A 25279-nucleotide genomic window follows, 5' to 3' on the forward strand; every position below is an offset into this window, starting at 1 on the left:
TATGAGTTATCATATTCAGAGTTAGAATGTACCACAGATATCAAATAGGATTTCCAGAAGGAAAAAACAGAAAAGATTAGGAAAATATAATACTCTAAGAGAAAATGGTGGAAAAGTGTTCAGAACTAATGAAAGAGGATAATTTTCAGGATTCTGGGTATCTAATTCCAAGCAAGATTAAAGCTAACAAGCAAAAAATGACCTACTTCAGAGTGCAACCCTAGAATACCTAGGACAATGAAAATATCTTAAAAGTCAAGTACCCAGACAGCACTGCAGAGCAAGACCACGTATCTCCTGACAGGATAACAAAAGTGGACCCCAAGGGATTATAATACTCGTTCTTAGTCACACTGGCTTCCTGACTTGCACAGGAGTCAAGAAGAAGCCTTGTGAGCTCACAGTAAAGTTGCCCCTTCCTAGAAAGACTGGCTTGGTGCATCCAAGATAACAGCAGATACCCTTCCCTCCCAAATCCTCAATATTCACAGCCTTACTATCACAATCTACCTGCAGGAATCATCCCACCACAAATAATCTCTTTATGCCTTTTCTCCCTATTCATTTTGGTCACTGCAAAAAGCTCCTAATCATCATGTTCCCCCTAACATCCAATGTTCTCATCCAGAGAAGGTAAAGATATATCCATTCTTCGGCCCCATTCCCTGCCAACCCTCTACTGCTAAATTCTATGGAATTCACAGGACTTCATCAGCAGAATCTCATTATATCTCTTAACATTTTCTTTCTCTTCTTCTAACTGAAATCTGGCTTTCCACCAAGGATACTACATACTACAGTCCTTTCAATTGTTGCTGTTGGTGTGTATTTTAGTTTGTTTTCTTCACAAAACCCCCATACGAAATGGCCAACATGGTGGTACTGAAATGTGTGGTACTGGTCTAGGGATAGGCAGACCAACTGACCACCAGTAAAACACAGAGCCAAGCAACAAACCCACACAGTTCTGAAACTCTGGTACAAGATAGGAGACATGTCAGATTACTAAAGGAAAGGATTGATTATTCAACAAATGGAACAAGATAAAAAAGATTTTCTATATGGCACAAGATAACATCAGGTCCCTACCTCATATTAAAAAAAACAACTCCAGATGGATCAAGGAATTAATTGTCCCAAACCTTACATCTTTTAGTAAAAAATCAAAGGGAACATTCTTCTCATCTGGACAAAGAGCATTTCTTAGGGAAAACAGAAAATATTAACTATAAAAGATACATTTGACAATATTAAAATCAAGTATTCTTGTTCATTAGATGACGTAAGAAAGTGGGAGTGAGGAGTTACAAACTAGAAGATATTTGTTGTCTTATACAAGACAAAAAATCAGTATCAGAGGTAAACAAAGAGCTGCTAACAGCTAACAGGAAAAGCACAAACAGTACAATGAAAAATGGTCAAAAACATCTATTAGTATTTCATGGAGAAGGAAACACATTTGTTCAATCTCATTGGTGATGAAAAATGCAAATCAAGCAACTGGTGGTGGGAATGTCAAGTTATATACCACCACCCTTATAAAGTTCAACATTCATGGTTGGGCGTGGTGGCTCATGCATATAATCCCAGCACTTTGGGAGGCCAAGGCAGGGAATTACCTGAGGTCAGGAGTCTCGCTCTGTGGCCCAGGTTGGAATGTAACAGTGTGATTTTGGGTCATCGCAACCTCCACTTACTGGGTTCAAGTGATCCTCCTGCCTCAGCCTCCCAAGTAGCTGGGATTACAGGTGCCTGCCACCATGTCTGGCTAATTTTTTTCTTTTTCCTTTTAAAGACAGGGTTTCACCATGTTGGCCAGGATGGTCTTGAACTCCTCACCTCAGGTGATCTGCCAACCTCAGCCTCCCAAAATGCTGGGATTACAGGCATGAGCCACCACACCCTGCCCAGGATGTTTATGTTTTAAAAAGGCAAATGGCAAGAATATACAGAGAATAATTTTATAAAGTTCAAAATTAACAAAACTACATATAGACTATTGAGGGATAGATATATCTGTGGTAAAACTACATAGAAAAAAAAAAGAATGATTAACACAAAACGTAGTTTCATAGTTTCCTCTGGTAGGGGGATGAGGGGGATATAACTGGAAAGTCACACAGAGGACTGCAGACATTGGTAATGTCTGTGGCTATATGGGTTCATTTTATTTTAATTATTATTTGAGACAGAGTGTCTCACTGTCACCCAGACTGGAATACAGTAGGATGATCTCAGCTCACTGCAACGTCCGCCTCCTGGGCTCAAGAGATTCCCGTGCCTCTGCCACCCAAGTAGCTGGGATTACAGGCATGTGCCACCATGCCCAGCTAACTTTTGTATTTGTAGTAGAGATGGAGTTTCACCATATTGGCCAGGATGGTCTTGAACTCTTGGCCTCAAGTGATCTGCCTGCCATGGCCTCCCAAAGTGTTGAGATTACAGATGTGAACTACCACACCCAGCCCATTTTATTATTTTTCTTTAAACTCTAAATATAACTATATACATGTATGTTGTATTATTTTAATCTATGATTTTTTTCCCCCCACAATGAAGTATAAACATTTTTTAAAAGACAGTAAAAGAATGTTGACCCTTTGACAACTGTGTGCTAAACAGCTTTTACCTGCCTTGGTCAGTTAATCCCCATCAAAATGATAGGTACTTAAACCTAAATTTGCTGACTTCAAGGCCTCTATGCTCTTTCCATCATCACAATAAACTGTTAATGCTATCCCAAATTTCATTATAAGCAGGCCCCAATTTACACAATGCATTTGAAAAATCCACCTGTAAACTGACAGCTTGACATTCAGGGGTGCCTAATTGTTTTCCTCCCTAGAAGAGTTTCCTGTCCACAGAAGCTATGAATATAGAAGGATATACTGAGGCTGGGTTACAACCAAAACAGCATTTCTAAGTCAATTTCAAAAACTTCTTTGTTATAAAAAACAAAAGGAAATGATAAATACTTCAGCTTCCCTAGCATTCCAGTATTTAACAACATTTATAACAGTCACAACTAAATTCAAACTAGATTTCCCTTGTTGCAATCTAAGTAGTTTCTTCCATATTTATTAGAGCGAATTTATATAAGTTAACCAGAATTCCTCTACTTCTAAAAAGACTTTCCAAATAACTAAGACAGCAGTACCTTCCCAACCATTTTCTTACATGGTAGGCATAGATAATGACAATGTATGTACAGCATAACAGACAAGCTGGAGGAAGCAGCCAGAGAAGAAAAGAACCTGGGGCCTCTGGTGGGCCTAAGGATGAAAGGAATCAAGATTGTGGCTAATTTGTCATCTACTGGTGGTATGCTGGTTGGGAATCCTTGAAACAGAGTAAATCTTTAAGGTTTATTCTTCCAACTTTCGTATTTGTAATTAACTGGCTACTTCATTGGCAGTGTCCTTTATACAGTATTTGATAGAATATACCAGAGAAATGTGAGTTGTATATTAAAAACAGAGAGAAAGTATAGGTAATAGAGAATAAAAATAACATTAAAATTTAGGACTTCAATACAGTCACATGTCAGCTAATGATGGGAAACATTAACCTAGATGATATGGGCTAATGCTATGACCTTTTTATCATTGTGTGAACATCCTGATAGAGTATACTTATACAAACCTAAACTGAATGCTGTAGGCAACTGTAAAACAATAGTATTTGTGTATCTAAACATAAAAAAGGCAATGTGTTGTGCAAAAACATTATGACAGCACTAGTTGATAAAAATTTTTCAGCTCCACTGTAACTCTTATGGGACCACTGTTGTTCCACTGTTGGCTGAAATGTCATGATACAGGGTATGACTGCATTTTCCACAGCTTGTCTTACAAAGCTCTGTGCCTATTCTTGTCAATTCTCTGATGACAGAATCTACTAAGAATTTGTGACAGGTCAAGCATTCTCTGGGTATAAAAAGTTGTCGGAATTTTAAATAACATACATGTTTAGAAGCCCGCAGTGTGCAACAGCAAACATACAGAAGCCTTCCGTGCTTTATCATCATTATTTTCAACCTTCAGTACATCTTACGAGAACACAGGCTTCTCATTTTTACACATGTGACCCTGGATGCAGACCAAATGCTCTCACACAGTGAGAAGTCTATGACAGTACAAATTGGGTCATCCCAGGTAAGCACTTATTATTATTTTTAAATTAAAATAAAAATTTCCCCAAATTTTCAAGTAAAATTCAATGAGGGTCTTGTGTATTTCTGTGTACACAATGATAAATACATGCACACTACACTAAGAGGTCAGGCCCCAGATTTAGTCAGCAACCTAGGGAAATACCCTTTAAAAATTCTAATTCAGATCAAAATTTGAATTACAGTTCTTCTTTCTCCTAGTTTTGTGATCTTAAGCAAGTCTATGCCTCAGTTTTATCTTCTGCAAATGGAGTACTAACCACTTTGAAGAACTTAATGTAGTATTGTGTGTGAAGCATCTAGAATAGTTCCTGATATAGCACAGGCATCCTATAAGTACAATTTTCCCCTCCCTCACTCAGAGGATATTTTAAAATGTAATTCTTCTAAATCAAAATTACGCATCTAAAAATTACTTTAAATTTTTAAAATTTCCCTGTTTACAGAAAGAAGGAACAATGGGATCCTAAAATAAAATGTATTTTATGACACTCAAAACTGACAATGCTTAGGAAAAGTTTGGTTAAGTCCTACACAGAGAGACTTCCAATTATTATTATTATTATTATTATTATTTTGAAATGAGTCTTGCTCTGTCACCCAGGCTGGAGTGCAATGGCGTGATCTCATGGCAACCTCCATCTCCCAGGTTCAAGGGATTCTCCTGCCTCAGCTTCCCAAGTAGTCGGGATTATAGGCACCTGCCATCATCGACTAATTGTTTTTTGGTATTTCTGTAGAGATGGTGTTTCACCATGTTGGCCAGACTGGTCTTGAACTTCTGACCTCAGGTGATCCACCTGCCTTGGCCTCCCAAAGTGTTGAGATTACAGGTGTGAGCCACCACCCTGGCCCAGACTTCCAATTGTTAAGAAAGCATGATCTCAACTCATTGCAACCTCCACTTCACAGGTTCAAGTGATTCTCCTGCCTAGGCCTCCCAAATAGCTGGGACTACAGGCATGAGCCACCATGCCTGGCTAATTTTTCATATTTTTAGTAGAGACAGGGTATCACCATGTTGGCCAGGCTGGTCTCGAACTCCTGACCTCAGGTGATCTACTCACCTTGTCCTCCCACCTTGTTCTGGGATTACAGGAGTGAGCCACCAGGCCTGGCAAGGTATATCTTTTGATAGCTCATTTGATGATGGCTATCCCACCACCTACCTTCAATGAAGATTAAATTGAGGAAGGAAAGTATTATCTCACTCCCACACAAAACCAGCAGATTCAGTTGGCCCAGTCACCAGTTCCAGCCACAGCAGTTTTTACTGGCTTCACCGTAGACCTCAATGCTGAAAATTACCACTACATATTGCACACAGTGAGCAACTGTCTACAACGGTCTAACCAAAAAGACACTGAGAATAGAGCCCAGAAAATGTCAATATGGTCCCAGGGTGAGATTAAGTTTTGTATCAAACCAAAGATCTAAAGAAAAGTACTTATGCCCTATCTGGGCTTGGCCTGGTGGCTCACCCCTGTAATCCCAGCACTTTGGAAGGCCGAGGCGGGTAGATCACCTAAGGTCAGGAGTTCAAGACCAGCCTGGCTAACATGGTGAAACCCTATCTCTATAAAAAATACAAAAATTAGCCGGGTGTGGTGGCATGAGTCCCAGCTACTCAGGAGGCTGAGGCGGGAGAATCGCTTGAACTTGGGAGGCAGAGGTTGCATTGAGCTGAGACTGCCCCACTGCATTCCAGCCTGGGCAACAAAGCAAAACTCCCTCTCAAAACAAACAAACAAGAAAGGAAAGTACTTATGCCCTATCCTTTACATAGCTCCAAAACCTGAATCTATGGCAGAAATTAGATTTTATTTTATGTATAATTTTATCAGTATTTCTGAGCATTCAAAAGTTAAACAATAAAATGTTCTCCAGTTAGCACAAGAAATTAATAGAATCCTTTCAACAAGCAGGGCATGGTGGCTCATGTCTGTAATTTCAGTGCTTCAGGAGGCCAAGGAGGGAGGATAGCTTGAGACCAGGATTTTGAGGCCAGCCTGAGCAATGTAGTAAGACCCTGCCTCTATGAAAAATAAAAAATGAACCAGGTAGACATGGTGGCACACACCCGTGGCCCTGGCTGCCTGGGAGGCTGAGGCAGGAGGATCGCTTGAGCCCATGCATTCCAGGTAACAATGAGTCATGATCAAACCATTGCATTTCAGCCTGGGCAACACAGCAAGACCTTGACTCTTAAAACGATAAATAAATAAATAATCCTTGATAAGAGACATGAAGATGCTATACTCAGAAATGTATCTGTGAGAAAATGTAATAAAAGGTTATTTATGTTATCCATTTAGCAAAACATTATAAAGAACTCACAGCATAACATCAAGGACCAACTTTCCAATTTCACAATAATGAAACTGTTGAAAGCAAGTGATACTATTGAGTTCTGTCAAAATAACACATAGAACACGTGCAATGAAAAATGACAGTTTGGTAGCCAGGCAGTTAGAATACAGATAGAATGATGAAAGACAACCAAATAGAATAGCAAAAGTTTTTCTTTACAGATCAAAGAGTTCAGAACTTCAAATCAGCATAGCTGTGGGCTATGGGAAAACAACACATGTGCCAAGTTTTCTTTCCTGAGCTCTGGGGCAGACTGCAAGTTTAAGGCAAAGTTTTAAGGAAAAAGGTATTAATAGTATGGTCTAGAAACAGTGGCTACACATGCAAACAGTGGGAAGGACTATATTAACAAAATCATCCTAGATATTTGCAACCAGAGGATCTTGCTAATTTACATATTTTAACTGGGATCCTGTGGGGGCAGATGGGAGGGAAACAGATCAATTAACCTGAAACTTCATAAGGCATTGCAATTTTAGCACTTTCTGAAACTACTAGGATAAAAAAAATCTTTGCTTTTTCATTAAATCTTTTACAAAGCTTCTCGGAAACTCTCTTTTTAAAAATTACATCAGTATTATTAAGAGAGAAAACAGTCTATCAAATAATTCAAGAAGCACTGAGAAAATGACTAGCACTCACATGGAGGAAATGTTTTAGCATCATTTTTGGATAACTCTAGCTGCTTCTCATTTTTATTACACATTCAAACATGACTCCAGTCTTTTTTGTAGAGTATGAAGTTACAGCTTATTACCTTACAAACTCCTCATATCAACCTTTTAACTGGATGATTCAAGGAAGGAGTGCACACTTAGGTTTTAAAATTCTAGCCACTTATTAGCTGTGTGACCTTGTAAAAGTTACAAGAGTGCACTGTGATCTGGTTTCCTCCCCACCACCAAAATATGAGGCAAACTACAAATTCTTTTAGCTTATTTTTAAGTTCAGGTTTTCCATTTGATGCCCTCTTCTACACTCAACTCAAAATTTTAAACACCTGGTTATTTTAAAAGTTCTGACCAAAACAACATTTCGTGAATATATTTCAAATAATGAGTACATTGGCAATAAATGAAAAGAGAACCAAAACTAAACAGTGAACAGGTTTTGAGACATCTAAAAATCAAAATGCTTGAAACTGGGCTGCCTAACAAAATGAATGCCCCACTAATTCAAAAACATTTTAACTTCTAAATAAAAAGAATAAATAATACAATGGCCACATATGCATGTCATCGATGTCTCTGTGTTAAGCTACCCAATAGAACAACTGAACAGAGAAATGGTGATAAAAGTGGCGGGGAGGACAAAGGATAAAGAGCAGATACCAGAATAAAAATGAAATTACAACTGTAAAGAGTGGAGGAGGAAAAAGCAGAGCAAAGAAAGAGCTACACCCCCACTCCATGCCCAAGGAATAGGAATCAAACGGGGACTCCTCTTGCTGGGTGAGGCAATAAGAGAAGTTCTTGCCTGTGTGAGACACTAAGAGGCTCCCCTAGTTTTCTGGCTTGCCTCCCTCCCAAGAGTAGGTATTCTAGAACTCTGTGTGCTCCTGACCAGATATTCCAATGACATTCACAATGGGGCTGTGAATGTCATTGGAATATCTGGTCAGGAGCACACAGAGTTCTAGAATACTTACTAAAGCTTTAAGACCATCAGAACTAATCTCAAAATCCCTTTATTCATATTTAAATCTGCCACCAGAGGTTTACAACTCCCAAATCATTCCTTCTCCCAAAACAGCGCTGAACATCCTCAAGGACTAAAGCCTTTCTACTCACTAGTAAGTTACAGCCAGTCATTAGTCATTAAGGAAAGTCCCTGTACCTATTTATCTGCTAATTGTAGTTTCACTAAAACTTAGCACTCTTCTGAGAACACTGCTTCCCCTCTATCTCTTTTAGGAGGTGAATTTTTCTCTCCCACTGTCCGTGCAACTCACTGCCAATTCCCATCGACTGGCTGGCCCTCCTCCCCAATGCCTCCACTCTGAAAATCATGTTTTCAGGCGATACTAGATAGACTACACTCTTCCTTATTGTAGACATCTTTTTGTTTAACCAAATTCTTCCATATCCTGATGTAGGTATCTAATGACTGCAGTTGTTCCCTCATTTTAATTTTAGCTCACTGCCATTCTTTCTAATACTTCTGTCATGATTCTTGGTGACTCCAGTATCCACACAGATGACCCTCTGAACATACCTTTGGCCTCACAGCTCACTGACCTCCTTTTCTCCTATAGTTCTACACTCGACCCCATCTCAGAAACTCACTGCCAGATAGTAAACAGATCAGGTATTATCCAAAGTTACTTTCCAAGCATCCTACTCTTCTACCAACAGCTCCAGTCTTTCCATTTTAACCCATTTATGCCTGAGATTGCAATTTTTTAAATTTCTGCAATCAGACCTTGAACAGTGAGATATAAATAACTCCGCTTAGTGTTCCAATACTGGAACACTAGGTATAAATTAATCTAGGTAACCTGAGACTAATAATATCCTTGGTGTAAAAATGGCACCATGCTCATAATGGAAGCATATCTTAGTTTTTGGAAGTTACACTTTGAAGTGCTTTTTTTTTTTTTTGTATCATGATGGCTGCAACTTTCTAACAGTCAAATATTTCAGAAAAAAAGACTTGCCTGTACTTACTGTCTCCAAATTCTCTCTTCCCTTCAAACCATACTTGTCACTTTCGACCCCCATCATCCCACAAAAACCATTCAGTATCACCAATGAGCTTCACATTGCTAAATCCAATGGTTATTCTCAGCCTGCATTTTATTGACCCATATTCTCACTGAAATGCCTTCTTTAATGCTGGCTGAATACCCAGCAATTATGAATTTTCTCCTGCTTCTCTGATAGCCTCTCCAGCTGCTCCGGATGGTCCATCCTCATGTCCTCTACCTCTAAATGCTAGCATGCTCCAAGGATCAGCTTTTGAACCTTTCTTTTTTGCCTATATTTACTACTTGTTGTTCTTATTCACTTTCAGAGATTTATATGATGGAGGTCTCAAATTTGTATCTCCAGCCCTGTACTCTTAACTGTATAACCAACTGATTCCTTGGCATGTCTATTTAGGTATCAGTGGGCATCTTGAACTTAATACATGGGGAAAAAAAAAGAATTCTCAGTGCTCCCTTGCATACATGTCCCATCCACAAGCTTCATTTTCTGAAGATTACTGCAACAGCCTCTTGACTGATCTCCCCAATTTGGTCCTTTCTCCCCACTTTTAGCTATAGCAGCAAGAATGATCCTGTAAAACATAAAAGCCAGATTTGACGGCTTCGCAGCTCAAAACCCTCCAGTGGTTTCTCATCACAGTCACAGAAATTCATGACTTTATAATGGCTTACAAAATCTTCCTATCTGGCCCCAAACTACCTCTCTGATCTCATTTACTTCTCTCTTCCACTCTAGTCACACTGTTCTCCTTGGATTCCTCAAACACAAGAGATAAAGGATAGCTTCAAGGACACTCCTTTGCTACTTCCTCTGCTCACACAGTCTTCCTGGGCAGGCTCACTCCCTGACCTCTACTTCCTTTAGTTCTTGGTAAAATATGTTTCTTATATATCTGTCACCTGTTCGGTCTCTCCTTCACCAGATTATAAGATCTATGAGTTCAGGGATTTTTATGGTTTGTTCACATAGCATATAGAACAATTCCTGGCACAGAGTAGGTGTTCAGTAAGTATTTGATGGAGTAATGAAGTTGGGGCACTGTAGAATGTTAAGTAGAAAAAAGACCATTTCACTAGTATCCATTAAACCAGAGATAGCTAAGAAAAAGAGGACTTTTATCATATTTAATCTTTTAAGATTATAAACAAAGAAACATGTCATTATTTGTTCCTTTCTGGATGGAATTTCATACATGTTTATATTCAGCTTGTTTTATCTACAAAAAGTATTATATAGATTAATTGGACTATGAATACAGGGGAAGTTATATAAAGAGATAAAACTGATTATACTTCATTTATATGTATATTAAAAATTCCCCAGTGAGGTACATTTCTTCATGAAGGCCCAACTGGTTAATTATATACATCACCTTATCTGTTCATTAGTAAGTTGGCAGGATACATTTAGCAATGCATTGAGATAGGAAATATAACTCCACATACATCAAAATAATTAAGTATAACTTTCTTTAAAAAATCTTATTCAACATTTTTACTTATTTATAATCCTAATTAATAAAATTGTATTATTAATTTCCCTAGAAATTATTGACAAAGTAGTTCATTCCAGTTATAGCCATGAACCTGTTATCAGTTCCCTTAATACTTACCCTTAAGAAATTAAACTCCTTATGTTACTATACTGTATAATACAATGTAAAAAGGTAGAAAGTTTAAATAATCAAAACTAGAATTTCTTTTGAAAAAATCACACCAAACCACAACAAATGTGAGCGATTAAGAGTACTTATTTTCCTGGCTGGGCACGGTGGCTCATGCCTGTAATCCCAGCACTCTGAGAGGCCGAGGTGGGTGGATCACCTGAGATCAGGAGTTGGAGAACAGCCCGATCAATATGATGAAACCCTGCCTCTACTAAAAATACAAAAATTAGCCAGGCATGGTGGCATGCACCTGTAATCCCAGCTACTTGGGAGGCTGAGACAGGAGAATCGCTTGAACCAAGGAGGCGGAGGTTGCAGTGAGCCGAGATCATGCCATTGCACTCCTGCCTGGGCAACAAGAGCAAAACTCCGTTCATTTAAAAAAAAAAAAAAAAAAAAGAGTATTTATTTTCCTGAAGCGGTTAATCTTTTGGAGACCCAAGCCACAAAACCAGTGAATACATAGTATAATCTCATACTGACCCTCTGTGGTTTACTGAAGTATAACATCACAGGAGTCCTGAGGTTCAGGGTAACTGTCACTGAAAACACACATTTCTTAAGACATAAATTCACTGAAATACACATTTCATGAAAGTATTTTGTAGTTTATAACAAGTATCTTTAAGCAATAAAGGCATTATTACTTACAATTTCCACACAAATAAACTGAGGTACAGAAAGACTGCTCTATGATCTCATATGTACGTGTAGCACACAGAAAAACCCTTTGCACTTACATGTGCATGTACATAAGGATTCACAGGTAATAATACCCCGCTAGGGGCCTTCAAAAAAAAGGCAATTTACCTTTAAAATATCAATTTTCCCTTATTCAATTAAAAGTAAAAAATATATGCCCAATGTTGACAATAATTCCATGAAACTGACACTCTTACTGATTGCTAAAGATATTATAAGCTGGTACAGCACTTTTGGAAAGCAATTTGGCAGTAACTTCAAGACACAAAAAGTATTCATGCCCTTTTTTAGTAATTCTATTTCTGGGAAACTATCCTATGAAAATAATTCAAAATATAGAAAAAGCTATAGGTTATTTATAACATCCCAGATACCTGGCATCTGAGATTTAACATTTTAGGTTTTGACACTGGTAGTTTTAACAGCTTGTGAGAGAACCACAGGTTGGTCTACGTACATGTAAAGTTGCTGTGTGAGCAAGCAAGTCACATAACTAACTACTGAGTGGCCTGGTTGCTCTCTACTAGTCCTGACATGCTTGGAAACATTTCTAACCTGGGAGAGAGAACAACACACCTTTGTTTTAAATGTTTTAAAAATTAAAAGGCCTTAAGAAAGCAGGTCAATTACTCGGCTGCTGATGAAAATGAAGAGATTTAAAAGCTTGATATTTGTGGGTTTGGGATCTGTCCTATTGCTTTTTTTTCAATGTTATAGGTCCACTGTAGTGAAAGAGTAGAAATCTGATTGAATATTTCACAGCAGAGAAATGGTAAATTAAACTGTAATCTTCTTAACCAGTGGTTGAATTAGGATAGTGGAATCACAGATGATAATCTTTCATTTTACATTTTCACCTCATAAGGTCAACATTACCCTGACACCAAAAACCAATACAAGGAATGAAAACTACAGATCATATTACTCTTTGTCACAAGTACAAATATTTTTAATAAAATATTATGAAATTAATTTAGGAATATTTTTTAAAAAATAAGGTACCATGACCAAATGGACCCAGGAAACATAAGCTTTGCTTAAATCTTCCAGTTATTGATATAGGTATAAATAACATTTTTAGGTATCTGCCCTACATAACTATGTTTTGTTTGTTTGAGATAGGGTCTCATTCTGTTGCCCAGGCTGGAGTGCAGTGGCATGATCACAGCTAACTGCAGCCTCAACCTTCTTGGGCTCAGGTGATTCTCCCACCTCAGCCTCACCAGTGGCTGGGACCATAGGCATACACCACCACGCCCAGCTAATTTTTGTATTTTTTTGTAGAGATGGACTGGTTTTGCCATGCTACCCAGGCTGGTCTCAAATGTCTGAGGCTCAAATAATCCACTCACCGTAGCCTCCCAAAGTGGGATTACAGGAGTTAGCCTCTGTGCCCAGCCTCATAACTATGTTAATAAAGACACAATCTAGATGTGTTCCACTTAGTATGGGAACCTATATCATATATCTGTACCTTATAACTGGCATTATATATTTCTGAAATACTTGCTATGAAACACCTCAATCCAGTTTATTTTAGATCTGCTTTCTCAAACAGACAACTGAACACCTCAATTTTAAAATGTTCATATTAAAATATATTCAATAAGCTTGTTCTGAGATTAGAATTAAACTATAATGTACTCAACTTAAAAGACAGAATTCAACATTTCTCGGAATCATAAAGTCAAGGGACGCAAGTATAATATTTCTTCACAAACATCTCTGAGTGGCATGATTATGTAGCCTTATTGTGGAAATTTACTGACACAGAGAGCAGCCTTAAAGCAGCCTTTAGTTCTTTTGCCAGAAAATTTTAATAATATAGAGAATTCCTCTTTATACTATTAAATTAAAATCTGCCTTCCTTCAACTTTTATCCAGTGGCACCAGTGCTAAGAAGTGAGGTAATAAAAGAGATTAAGTCTTCATTTACATATCCCGCAAGTACTTAAAAATAGCTGTTAAAGTCACTTTTTAGACTTTTCTTCTCCAGGCCAAATCAATTAAGTTCTCCCAACCACTTGTCATATGATACACCAGTAAACTTCATTTGTTCTTACCACCACTTCCTGCAGAAGCCAAACATCTAAAACAAATGGGTTGCAACAGCACTTCATTCCTGTAGGAATATGCAGCAGACATGTGTCCATCCTAGCAAATTTACTACAATAGCCAGTCAATCCTCAAATATCAAAACACCCTAATTTTTCCCCAAATGAAAACAAATGTTGTATTCCCAATACAAAAGCATGCTGCTTATAAAAAATAGAATTGATAATAGAACATTTTTAAGTTTTAAGCAATGGTATTCCTACAGCTGGTTAGTACTTTTTCTCCTAGAGACTAATAAAGGCTAAAGAACTGAACCCTTATCCAAAAATGTACCTGGTTTTAAAAGTTATATATAATATAAACAGCAGTAACATATAAAAACAGTATTGGCTGCAATGCCCACCACTGTTGAAAAAAATGTGTATAGTAGTCCCCTATTACCTGAGGAAGATACATTCTATGACCCACAGTGAATGCCTGAAACTGTGGATAGTACTGAACACTATACATACTATGTTTTTCCCTATACATCTATAGCTATGATAAAGTTTAACTTATAAATTAGGCACAGTAAAAGATTAACACCACCAATAATAAAATAGAACAATTACAATATACTGTAATAAAAGTTATATCAACATAGTCTGTTTCCTCTCTCTCTTTCAAAGTATCTTATTGTACTTTCCTGGGTAACAAACTGCAGGAAGTGAAACCATGAAAAAAGGGGCAACTGCTGCTTACTACAGAATGATCCTGATTTCTCCCAGCTTCTGTCTTTGTTTAGCTTTGACATGGTTGTAATTAGTTTTGTACTAGTGTTATTCTACTCTACTATGCTATATTTCTTTGACTATTCAAAGCAAGATTGAAGATGGGAGACTATGTAGTACATATTTTGTGTTAGTGAAACTTCATGAATTAAGGACTAGTAGGGGTTATGGAAGAAAAGGTCACTTAAGAATTAAACATCTTCGCCGGGTGCGGTGGCTCACACCTATAATCCTAGCACTTTGGGAGGCCGAGGTGGGTGGATCACCTGAGGTCAGGAGTTCAAGACCAGCCTGGCCATCATGGTGAAACCCCATCTTTACTTTTTTAAAAAAAATTTTATCTCTATATACAGTTACATTTTATTATATTTCAATAGATATGTAATCCGTAATGTCAGAAATGCTGAATTAACAAATATTGAACCATTGGTCCTAGTGGTAGTACTGGTTTATGTTCCTGTGAGCCTCTGATCACATTTTCATTAACTGATCAATATGTAACTTTTTGTGTGAGTATCTTAAACAGATTATATGTATCTATAAAGTCCTTAAATATAGGCATATACATGCAGGCATACCTGTAAGTTTGGTTCCAGACCACAGTAATAAAGCAAATACCACGATAAAGTGAATCACACAAACTCTTGGGTTTCTGAGTATGTATAAAAGTTATATATAGTTCTATACTGTAATCTATTAAGTGTGAAATAGCATTATATTTTAAAAACAATTTACATAATTTAAAATACTTCATTGAAACCCCATCTTTAAAAAAGAAAAAAAAAAAAGAACTAAACATCTTCAAAAGAAGCGTAATAACTTTAGAACACATGGTGCCTGGATTCATTCAAGTTTCTATAGCCTGAGAATATAGGCTCAAACCTAGGAAAGGCTACTCTGATAAAGGGACAGGAATAATTTATAGTTAGTAAATCTATCAAGAAACTAATCAAGAAAAAGGTGGTAAGAGTCTAAACTGCTAGTCATTAAGTTAGTTAAATGGTGTATGCAAATGTGTTAAGATCCTCACTAAAACATTTCCCGTTCCTTCATATCTAAAATGTATTCAACATACTAAAATTGGAAAAAGAGAAAACATTTAGTATCTAATTCTTACCTGGAACCCATTTAATTTCCATTTCCATATCATTTTCTTTGCCTTTCTTTTCTTTTTCTTGAATAGCCTGTAAGAGCTGCCTGTACTTAGTGATCTGTTCTTCATCATCCTTCTGACTTTTCTTTGTTTTCCCATCTTCTTTTACATTGACTCCATCATCACCTAATAAAAAAAAAATTTGCAATACACAGAAACAACTCACTTCTAACTCTAGCGTTCAGATCTCACAGTCACTTTCTTTTAAAAGACGTTATTAAGACCACAGGATATCAAAATCAGACTTAAACTTCTGAATATTAAATGAAAGACTTAGGGTCTCACGTAGAATAAAAATCAGTTGCAATATAAATTTGCACTGTCATAGTAGTATGCTTGGGAATCACCCTTTTCATTAAAATTTATATTTGATAATTCTGCAGTCACACAACACTTTTGGGCTACTCTTTCCTATAAGCAGCAAGACAGTGAAGATGGCATTTTATCCCTCCTTATGTCCTCCACTATCCAGCACAGTGCTTTAAAATGTTACACTGTGTAACTGTAGGCTGAATATTGTTGGGATGAACTCAGGTTGGAGATTTAGCTGTTCAGACCGAAGAAAAGAGATAAAGGCAGTTGTTTATAATCCAAACCTAACAATACTGGAACCTTTCCTTTTTTTTTTTTAACAAACCCTCGTATTGAGGGCTGACTTTCAACAAATCGCAGTGAGGGAGCTGCTCTGCTACATATGAAACCAAGACCCAGAAGCAGGTCGTTTATGAATGGTCTAGTGCCAGCTTCCCCATGAATGTGTGTCGTGTGATGGGCAAGGGGCGAACACCTTTCTGGCCGCACCCCACTTTCCCAGGACACAGGATCCAAGTCCCAGAGAGCGTGGCCAGGAATGCCCCACGGAACCTTTCCATTTTTAAGCAAGCATGCTTACTGCAATGATTTCATTAATATATTAAGAATGAAAATGAATTGAGAGTTACTTCAATTAATTTTGCTGTGTGGAAAAATATTCACATTTGCATTTCCTGGTTCTGTAAAAATAATTAGAATACAAACAAAGAAACAGTATAAAAGTCATTGGCAATAAATACCCAAGACAACTAATACACCAAAAAGTTTGTTCTACATTTCCACTGCAAGTCTCCAAATCAAAAACAAATCAGAAACCTGGGTTTTAATGCAAAACATACAGACTCACTGAACTGATTGTTTCCTTGTAAAGGAAACTCTCCAAGCAGGATAATGAAGTCCCTCTCCTCTATAACCTATTGCTAACTGCTCACCAAAAATGTCTGACATTATTAAGCATTTAGTTGGGAAACATCAGTGTTAACAGATTGTTCTTGTATCTTTTTTAATTTTAAAAATTCATTTACATTTTTCTTTCTTCAGTAAGTTCATATAATCAATGTCCTTACTTCTTAAAAAGGTGTTATAGAAAAAAATGTGTTAAGTAACTATTTCTGTATGTATATATTTTTTTCTTAAAATAAATAAAAAATGGTTCAGGACATTCTTTCTATACTATCACACTTTTATTTTCATTCAAACAGCTGAAATTCATTTTTTTCCTGTTTGTGCTTTGTGCCACAATAATAATGTTGGATGGAATTCTATCATGTATCCCATAATTCAATGGATAAAACATCAGGAACACATTAACAAATGGCAAAGTATTTCTTTCTATTAAAAGCTTACTTCTGAAAACATAATTAGAAGCAAGCTCCTTCCAGGTTAAAATTTTAGTGGTAAGTCTCTGATGGCTTACTTTAAACTGATTTTTTCCAGTACTAAAATTTTACTTTTTTAAGCTCTAAAATGTGGGATAAGTCATGTAGTTCTGTTTTTTCGCAACTCAAGGACACTAGTTTGTGAAAGCCTTAACACTATATAAGGAGTGAAAAAATAATAATCCTAACAGTAAGCCACCCTGCTATGCTCTCTTATAAACAATAAGCAGAAATATTCAGTAACTCTAAGGTATACAAATAAACTAATGTATCTATGACAGGTACTAAATTACAGATTATAGTAAATTTGTAATCAATGAAAATGCTGAAGAAAAATACATGCTTTAAAAAAAGTGGTGTATCTCAAACAAAAAGCCATTATTTATTAAAGTTTTAAGAAATAAAAACACACGATACACGGTACTACATTTCAATCTTTCCAACCGTAAGCCTGGTACTATTATGATCCTCATTTCACAGCTATGGAAGAAAGATATAGGGGGTTTAGCAAACCTAATCTATGTACGGTGAAGTTAGAATCCGAAACCAGCAGAGCCCAAGCTCTCAACCAGAAAGTACTAACAAATTAATGCTTATTATTCACAACATCAGCTGCCCTAATATAAAAAACATAATTTTAAACTTCAGTTCTCCCAAAACAGAAATCTATTTGAAAAACTTGTATCCAATCTTCACACGTGTGTATAAAAAGTTATCTTTTTTTCTTTATCTTACAGCTGATAGTGAGGAAAAACTATCCAGAATTTTCAGAAAAGTTGTAAAGGCCCATATAGGCATACAAATAAAAATGAAATACTGATAAATAATTATGTCTTCCTCCAGATCTATGAGGGGAAAAGACAAAGGTTAACTGTAAAAAGGACTCAGCTGTTCTGAACAATAAAAAATAAAATGGTCATCCAGTTATTTAGAATGCCAAAAAAATTAACAAGCATCACCCACTAAGATCTTCAAAAAATGTGTCTCTTTGTGCCCAACTAACTCCCATTGCAAATACACATTTTCCAAGAGTATTAAATACTTAAGCAATTATGTGGTTACATTAATATGAGATGTCTGAACAAAGAAACCAGAATGATGAAACATGATTTTCCATACTGTTTGAGAGTAGTATTTTATGAAAAGCTTAGAAAAATGAAGCACTATCTTCAGTAGTCTAAAAGAAGCAGTAATAGACCAATCACAGGATCTAAGAAAGTCAGGGTTTACAGCAATCCCATTACTGGGTATATATCCAAAAGACTATTAATCGTTCTACTGTAAGGACACATGTACACGAATGTTCATTGCAGCACTGTTTACAATAGCAAAGACCTGGAATCAACCCAAATGCCCATTGATAATAGACTGGATTGGAAAAATGTGGCACATATACACCATGGAATATTATGCAGCAATCAGAAATGATGAGTTCGTGTCGTTTGTAGGGACATGGATGAATCTGGAAAACATCATCCTCAGCAAACTGACACAAGAACAGAAAATGAAACACCGCATATTCTCACTCATAGGTGGGTGATGAAAAATGAGAACACACAGACACAGAAAGGGGAGTACTAAACAGTGGGGTCTACTGGGGGGAAAAGGGGAGGGCCAGTGGGAGGGGGAGGTGGGGAGGGATAGCCTGGGGAGAAATGCCAAATGTGGGTGAAGGGGAGAAGAAAAGCAAAGCACACTGCCATGTGTGTACCGACGCAACTGTCTTGCATGCTCTGCTCATGTACCGCAAAACCTATAATCCAATAAAAAATTTAAAAAAAAAGAAAGTCAGGGTTTAATAGCACTATGGTAATACTAAAGAAGCATTTTAGAATTTACTTAATTTAACATTTAGGCTATAAAAATAACACAGATGCAAAAGCAAAACAACAAAGGTATGAAAAATGTTAAGCTACAACTTAAAGAATATTCATTCCTGTTAATTTAAAATACACATATCTACGTTTAACACTTATGGGTTCTTCTATCAGCACTAAATCTCTTAATCATAATTTTTCACGACTGGAATTCTTCTATTAGATAAGAATGAAGATGTGAAGGTATTAGGCAGATAGCATCAACCAAAAGTTGACAAGGAAAATTACAACCAGGCAACCAATTTCCAAACAGACACAGATCAAATACAGGGAAAAAGGGGTCTGGGGGCTTTATTTCTACAAAGTGAGCTACTTTAAGCAAAGAGCATATACATTTAAAAGTACAGTTGATTTTTGAAAAATACGGAGGTTAGAGGCGCCAACCCTAGGCACAGTTGAAAATCCACATGTAACTTGATTCTCCCAAAACTAATAGTCTACTGTTCCGTGGAAGCCTTACCAATAACACAGTCAGTGAACACATATTTTGTATATTATGTGTATTATACACTGTATTCTTATAATAAACTATAGAAAATAAAATGTTACTAAGAAAATCATAAGAAAGAGAAATATATTTCCTATGCATGCATTACATGGAAGTGGATCATTATAAAAGTCTTCACCCTCATTGTCATCATCACACTGAGTATGCAGAGGAGGAGCAGGAAGAGGATTTGGCCTTATAGTTTCAGGGGTGGCAAGGGCAGAAAAAAACCCATTTATAAGTGTACCCACACATTTAAAACCCATGTTGTTCAAGAGTCATCTATATACCATTAATCACAGAGGCACAGAGGCTCACGCCTATAATCCCAGCAGTTTGGGAAGCTGAGGTGGGTGGATCGCTTAAGGTCAGGAGCTCAAGACCAACCTGGCCAACATGGTGAAACTCCACCTCTACTAAAAATACAAAAATCAGCCAGGCATGATGGCGAGTGCCTGCAGTACCAGCTACTTGGGAGGCTGAGCCAGGAGAATTGCTTGAACCTGGGAGGAAGAGGTTGCCCAAATTGCGCCACTGCACTCCAACCTGGGTGACAGACTGGGATTCCGTCTCAAAAAACAAAAACAACTTGTATAAACATAAAGATGATTTGAGAACTTCTTAAGAGCAAGCTAAGTACTTCAGACTAACCCTTACACTGAAGATCTTAAGTTGGAATTAAGTTGGATTAAATATTTTAAAAATATTTTATAAAGTTGAACTGTCAAGTTAGAGAAGAATTACTTGCCCAAAACAAGAAGGGAATATTAGAGGAATGACCCCAGGGTTAAAGACCTGTTTTGCTCTGAGATAATTTCCTATTTCCCGATCCATAGAAAAAACTGCTGTGAAACTCAACTGTGGTTTTAGCAGCCTTTAAAGATCAAGAAGACAAAAGTTAAAGCCCCAAACAAAAGAGGGAATTTCAATTAGTACCCTGACATTAAATATTAGCACCCAGAGGGATATACTCCCAGGGAAATGGTCAGTCTGAAGTAAACCAGCCCTCATGCAGACTTTAATCACCGCAGAAGCCAGGTAACCTCAAGCCTTAACACTTGGAGAAATGTGGTTCTAGACCAACCAAAGTAAATAAAAGTCTTCTCTGATCAAAGATACCCTAACTTCAAATACCAAAGTAGCACATAAAGTTAACTAGGCACACAAGTAAACAAGAGACAAATATCTTGTAAAATAATAGAAATCAACCTGAAAATACATGAAATATTAAAACCATCAGAGATTATAAAAACATGTTTACTCTGTTTACAGGTATGAAGAATATGTTGAAACTCTCGGCAATGAGTAAAAAACATAAAAAGTGGTATTTCTGACTTGAAAAAATAGCCAAATACGAGCTCCATAAGTAAAAAATATAATAACCAAGATTAAGAACTCAATGTAGAGGTCTATCAGCAGATTTGACACTGCTGAAAAGACAATTAGTGATCTGGAAGGTAGGTCAGAAGAAAATATCTAGAATGTAGTACAGAGACAACAGATTAAAAATAAGAGTAGAGACAGGCATGATACAATGAAAAGATCTAACATGTATTTAGTTGATGTCCTAGAAAGATAAAGAAACAACATCTGAAAACATAATGGCTGAGAAACTTCCAAAACTGATGAAAGATACCACTTCATAAACAAATAAAACCCAGTAACAAACCTCAAGCTCCATAAATTAAAAGAAATCTGCTCTTAGACTTATCATAGTAAAACTGCAGAAAGACAAAAACAAAGAGAAAACTTTAAAAGCAGTCAAAGGAATAATTATAGATACTGAGAGTCTACTTTCTAACTAATTGAAAAAATGGGATGTAAAAATATTTAATTAATCTAAATGATGCTCTTATTTTTAAAATGGCAAAGGGGAGGGGTTCCTAAAAGATCATTTTACTGGTTTACTAAGAAACCGTGCAACCATATGAATCAGGACAAGTCTAAAAGGCCATGTTTGGTTAGGTCACGGTTTTAAACAAAATGTTTATAGTTAAATTCAGCCAAAGAAAAATTTTTTTTAAAATCCATCACTGTCTACAAGTATATATAATACTGAGCATGTGAGTATATCTGTACACAGATTTGGCTCTTCCCCTTCCTTTAAATCTACTGCCAAAGACCTTTCTCCATTAATGGTCACTGAAAGATGAACAAGTACCTTGTAGCTCCTCTTCTATCTCCTCTTCATCTTCACTAGAGGAAGCTAAGTAGGCTTGAAAATCCATGTCTAAAAGCTCTTCCTTTTTAAACTTCCTGTTGAGCATTGTAATTCTTTCAGGATCAGTCTCATCCCAAGTGATTTCCACCTTTCACCAATGAATAAGAAACAATAACGCAAGAGAATGGAAATATCAAGTCAAACTTGTTAAAGAATATATGTTGTTAACTTGGATGTTTAATAGTAAGTTAAAAGTTAAGACACATTAAAACATATATATGAATGACATGATTAATAAATAGTATCCTATTTGTGAAAGGGAATCATTTTTCTTAACTTGTATCTCCTCCCAATTCTCTACCATCTACAGGATACTCCATTATTGACAGTAAAAATTAACCAGTGTGTAAATTAATTACAGTGAAAAAAACTAAGAGAATGTACTGATAAACAAGTTAACATTATGGGCCAGGCACAGTGGCTCATGCCTATAATCCTAGCACTTTGGGTGGCCAAGGGTGGATCACCTGAGGTCAGGAGTTCGAGACCAGCCTGGCCAACATGGTGAAACCCCGTCTCTACTAAAAACACAAAAAATTAGCTGGGCATGGTGGTGGGTGCCTGTACTCCCAGCTACGTGGGAGGCTGAAGCAGGAGTATCAGAAGGCCTGTCGCCCCAGCTACTGGGGAGGCAGAGGTTGCACTGAGCCAAGATTGTGCCACTACACTCCAGCCTGGGCAACAAGAGCAAAACTCCATCTCGAACCAAAAAGTTAACCTTATAAATCAGTGAAAACATGTTTTTCACCAGGAGTTCAAAGATTTCAGGAGATGTGCAACCTATATGAAATCTGTTGATAAAGCAACACAATCTCAGTGGGGTTCATTTTTAAAAACGATTAAGAGCCACTGATGAGAAAAGCATCTATTAGTTGGAAGTAGCTTACACTCCCATGATACATGAATTCATCTATGACATGACTGATGTGGTGATGACTGGCTCCTGTCCTCTATGTGGCCCCTATTATCACATAAGGCCCTGCTAGATATTTTATCTTTATCACAGGGTAGATCCCACATCCTTGGTTTTTGTTTTTTCTCCTCAGGACAATCCCTCCAGACAAGGAGAGCAAAAGAGACAGCAATGAATCAAGATCCTTAAAATCACTGTCACCTATCTCAGAAATTCCAGCTAGTCACAGGATTCAGAAACAATCCCTATTCTGATAATTAAGCCTGAGCTGATAACCACCAAACCAATGCTGGAACTAGGACAGATGTCGATGATACAGCCAGGACCCAGGAATGCCACACTGGCTGCCTGCACAGGCTGGCCCTAATCATTATTTCACTCCTGCAAGTAACATGACTTTACATTTCATGTGACTGATTTTTTTAGACTTTGCTTACTACATAGAGTTTTACTATACCCAGTAACTAATCAATGCCATCTGTGCCCACCACAGCACAGCAGGTGACAGATACAGCTACTCCCTCTGCTACCAGTCCCTCCTCAGAGAAGCACAGTGATTTATCACACAGGAAAAGCAGAGGGAAGCTAGTGTTGCTGTTACAGAGTACAGCTGTGGACAGAAGGGTTATTGGGAGAAAGAAAAGGGAGAAGAGGTCAGCCACAGTGTCTCACGACTGTAACCCAACACTTTGGAAGGCTGAGGCAGGCAGATCACCTGAGCTCAGGAATTCAAGACCAGCCTAGCCAACCTGGTGAAACCCAGTCTCTACTAAAAATACAAAAATTAGCTGGGTATGGTGGTGCACACCTGTAATCCCAGCTACTGGGGAGGCTGAGGCAGGAAAATCACTTGAACCCAGGAGGCAGAGGTTGCAGTGAGCTGAGACTACGACAGTGCAATCCAGCTTGGGAGACAGAGCAAGACTCCATCTCAAAAAAAAAAAACAACAGAGAGAAGGTAGTCAGTTAAGTAATAAACTATTTCAATAGACAAAAACCTTTTGGCTGCTTGCTACTATGTAGTAATAGGATATTATACCTTAATAATTCTGTATCAATTCTTTTTATAATTTTGAATCATATCTGTAGAAAAACGTACTCCTATTTTAAATTTTCACTAGTTTGTTTAACTATGCTGGGAGGTAATTTATTACACACTTCTTATTCCCTAGGATATTAATAACTGATGTATTACTTAGTGTAGGAGACAGAAGAGAAAAAAAGAAACATCAGCAGGTAACTGACACAGGCTTAAAGGCATAATAAGAATCTGAAAACAGGTTCACAGATACAGTTGATGCAGACACACTTGTGTCTCATTTCTATTTGTACCCATGCATTAAAATTTTGAATACTTTGAGGCTAGGAGCGATGGCTCATGCCTATAATTCCAGCACTTTGGGATGCCAAAGTCGGTGGATCATTTGAGGTCAGGAGTTCAAGACCAGCCTGGTCAACATGGCAAAACCCTGTTTCTAGTAAAAATACAAAAATTAGTGAGGTGTAGTGGCGCACACCTGTAATCCAAGCTACTTGGGTGGCTAAGGCATGAGAATCGCCTCCAGCCTGGGTAAGAGAGCAAGCCTCTGTCTCAAGAAAAAACAACAAAATTAATATTTTCCATTTCTAAACATGCTATAACATACAAGATCTTTTCATAAAGCCACAGAGTCCAGCTACATATTTTTTAAAGTTAAGAAATACCGTTGATGTTCCCATTGCAGCAGATGTGAAATATTTTGGTTTATATGCTGTTAAATCCACTTCCGAGGCAACATCCTTAGGCTCATCATCAAAAGTAATATCATCTGGTATAAATCTAAGAAGAAAAAAAAAATTTAAACATACACCACAGTGATAACCAGTTTAGAGTCTCATCTAATTAGCTGTGGTTTATACATACATACATATAACTTTCTAAAAAAACACGTTTAAGAGGCAAACAATGTTAGACATAATCTTCGTATATTTCTGAATGAATTCATCTTCGTATGAATTTCTGAAATTCATAAGCTATAACTCTCTAATTCCACTAAATTTAAAAGAATGCTGTATAGACAGAAATCCTGCTTTAGAAGTCAGTTAATGAGTCAGGTGCAAGCACATATGGGTCCCTCAGGTTTCAAAAAGATCCAGACTTCTGATAGTGCAGTTACCGACTACATATTTTTCATTGTTATTGTTGTCAGAGGGTCTTGCTCTGTCACCCAGGTTGGAGAGCCATGCCATAATCATGGCTCACTGAAGTCTCAATGCCCTGGGCTCAAGTGATCCTCTACAAGCGTGTGCCACCAGGTCTGGCTAATTTTTACTTTCAAAATTTTTTGTAGAGACAAGGTCTCACTATCCTGCGCAGGCCGATCTTGAACCCCTGGGCTCAAGTGATCTTCCTGCCTAGGCCTTTCAAAGTGCTAGGATCACAGGTGTGAGCTACTATGCCCAGCTGGCTATTTTGTATTTTGAAGATCAAATATAATTATTAATAAGTAAGCATT

General features: G+C 37.2%; 1 protein-coding gene and 1 long non-coding RNA gene across 6 annotated transcripts in view; one reads left to right on the forward strand and one right to left on the reverse strand.

Moving 5' to 3' along the window:
- The window catches only part of ESF1 (ESF1 nucleolar pre-rRNA processing protein), a 61853-nt gene that overhangs the window by 26149 nt on the left and 10425 nt on the right, over positions 1-25279 (reverse strand). For all 5 annotated transcript variants that reach the window (XM_035298385.3, XM_078371374.1, XM_078371377.1 and 2 more), the window contains exons 7-9: positions 24489-24603; positions 21812-21959; positions 15560-15721 (exon numbers count right to left, since the gene is read on the reverse strand). In XM_035298385.3, coding sequence (XP_035154276.1) covers positions 15560-15721; positions 21812-21959; positions 24489-24603 — 425 coding nt within the window. The remainder of the gene's footprint in view (positions 1-15559; positions 15722-21811; positions 21960-24488; positions 24604-25279) is intronic.
- Positions 8223-24493, forward strand: LOC118153575 (uncharacterized). The gene is made up of 3 exons (XR_004742813.3): positions 8223-8333; positions 18735-18818; positions 22918-24493. It is a non-coding gene; the product is annotated as an uncharacterized LOC118153575 (long non-coding RNA).

This window comes from Callithrix jacchus, chromosome 5, assembly GCF_049354715.1.
Source record: "Callithrix jacchus isolate 240 chromosome 5, calJac240_pri, whole genome shotgun sequence".
Lineage (NCBI taxonomy): Eukaryota > Metazoa > Chordata > Mammalia > Primates > Cebidae > Callithrix > Callithrix jacchus.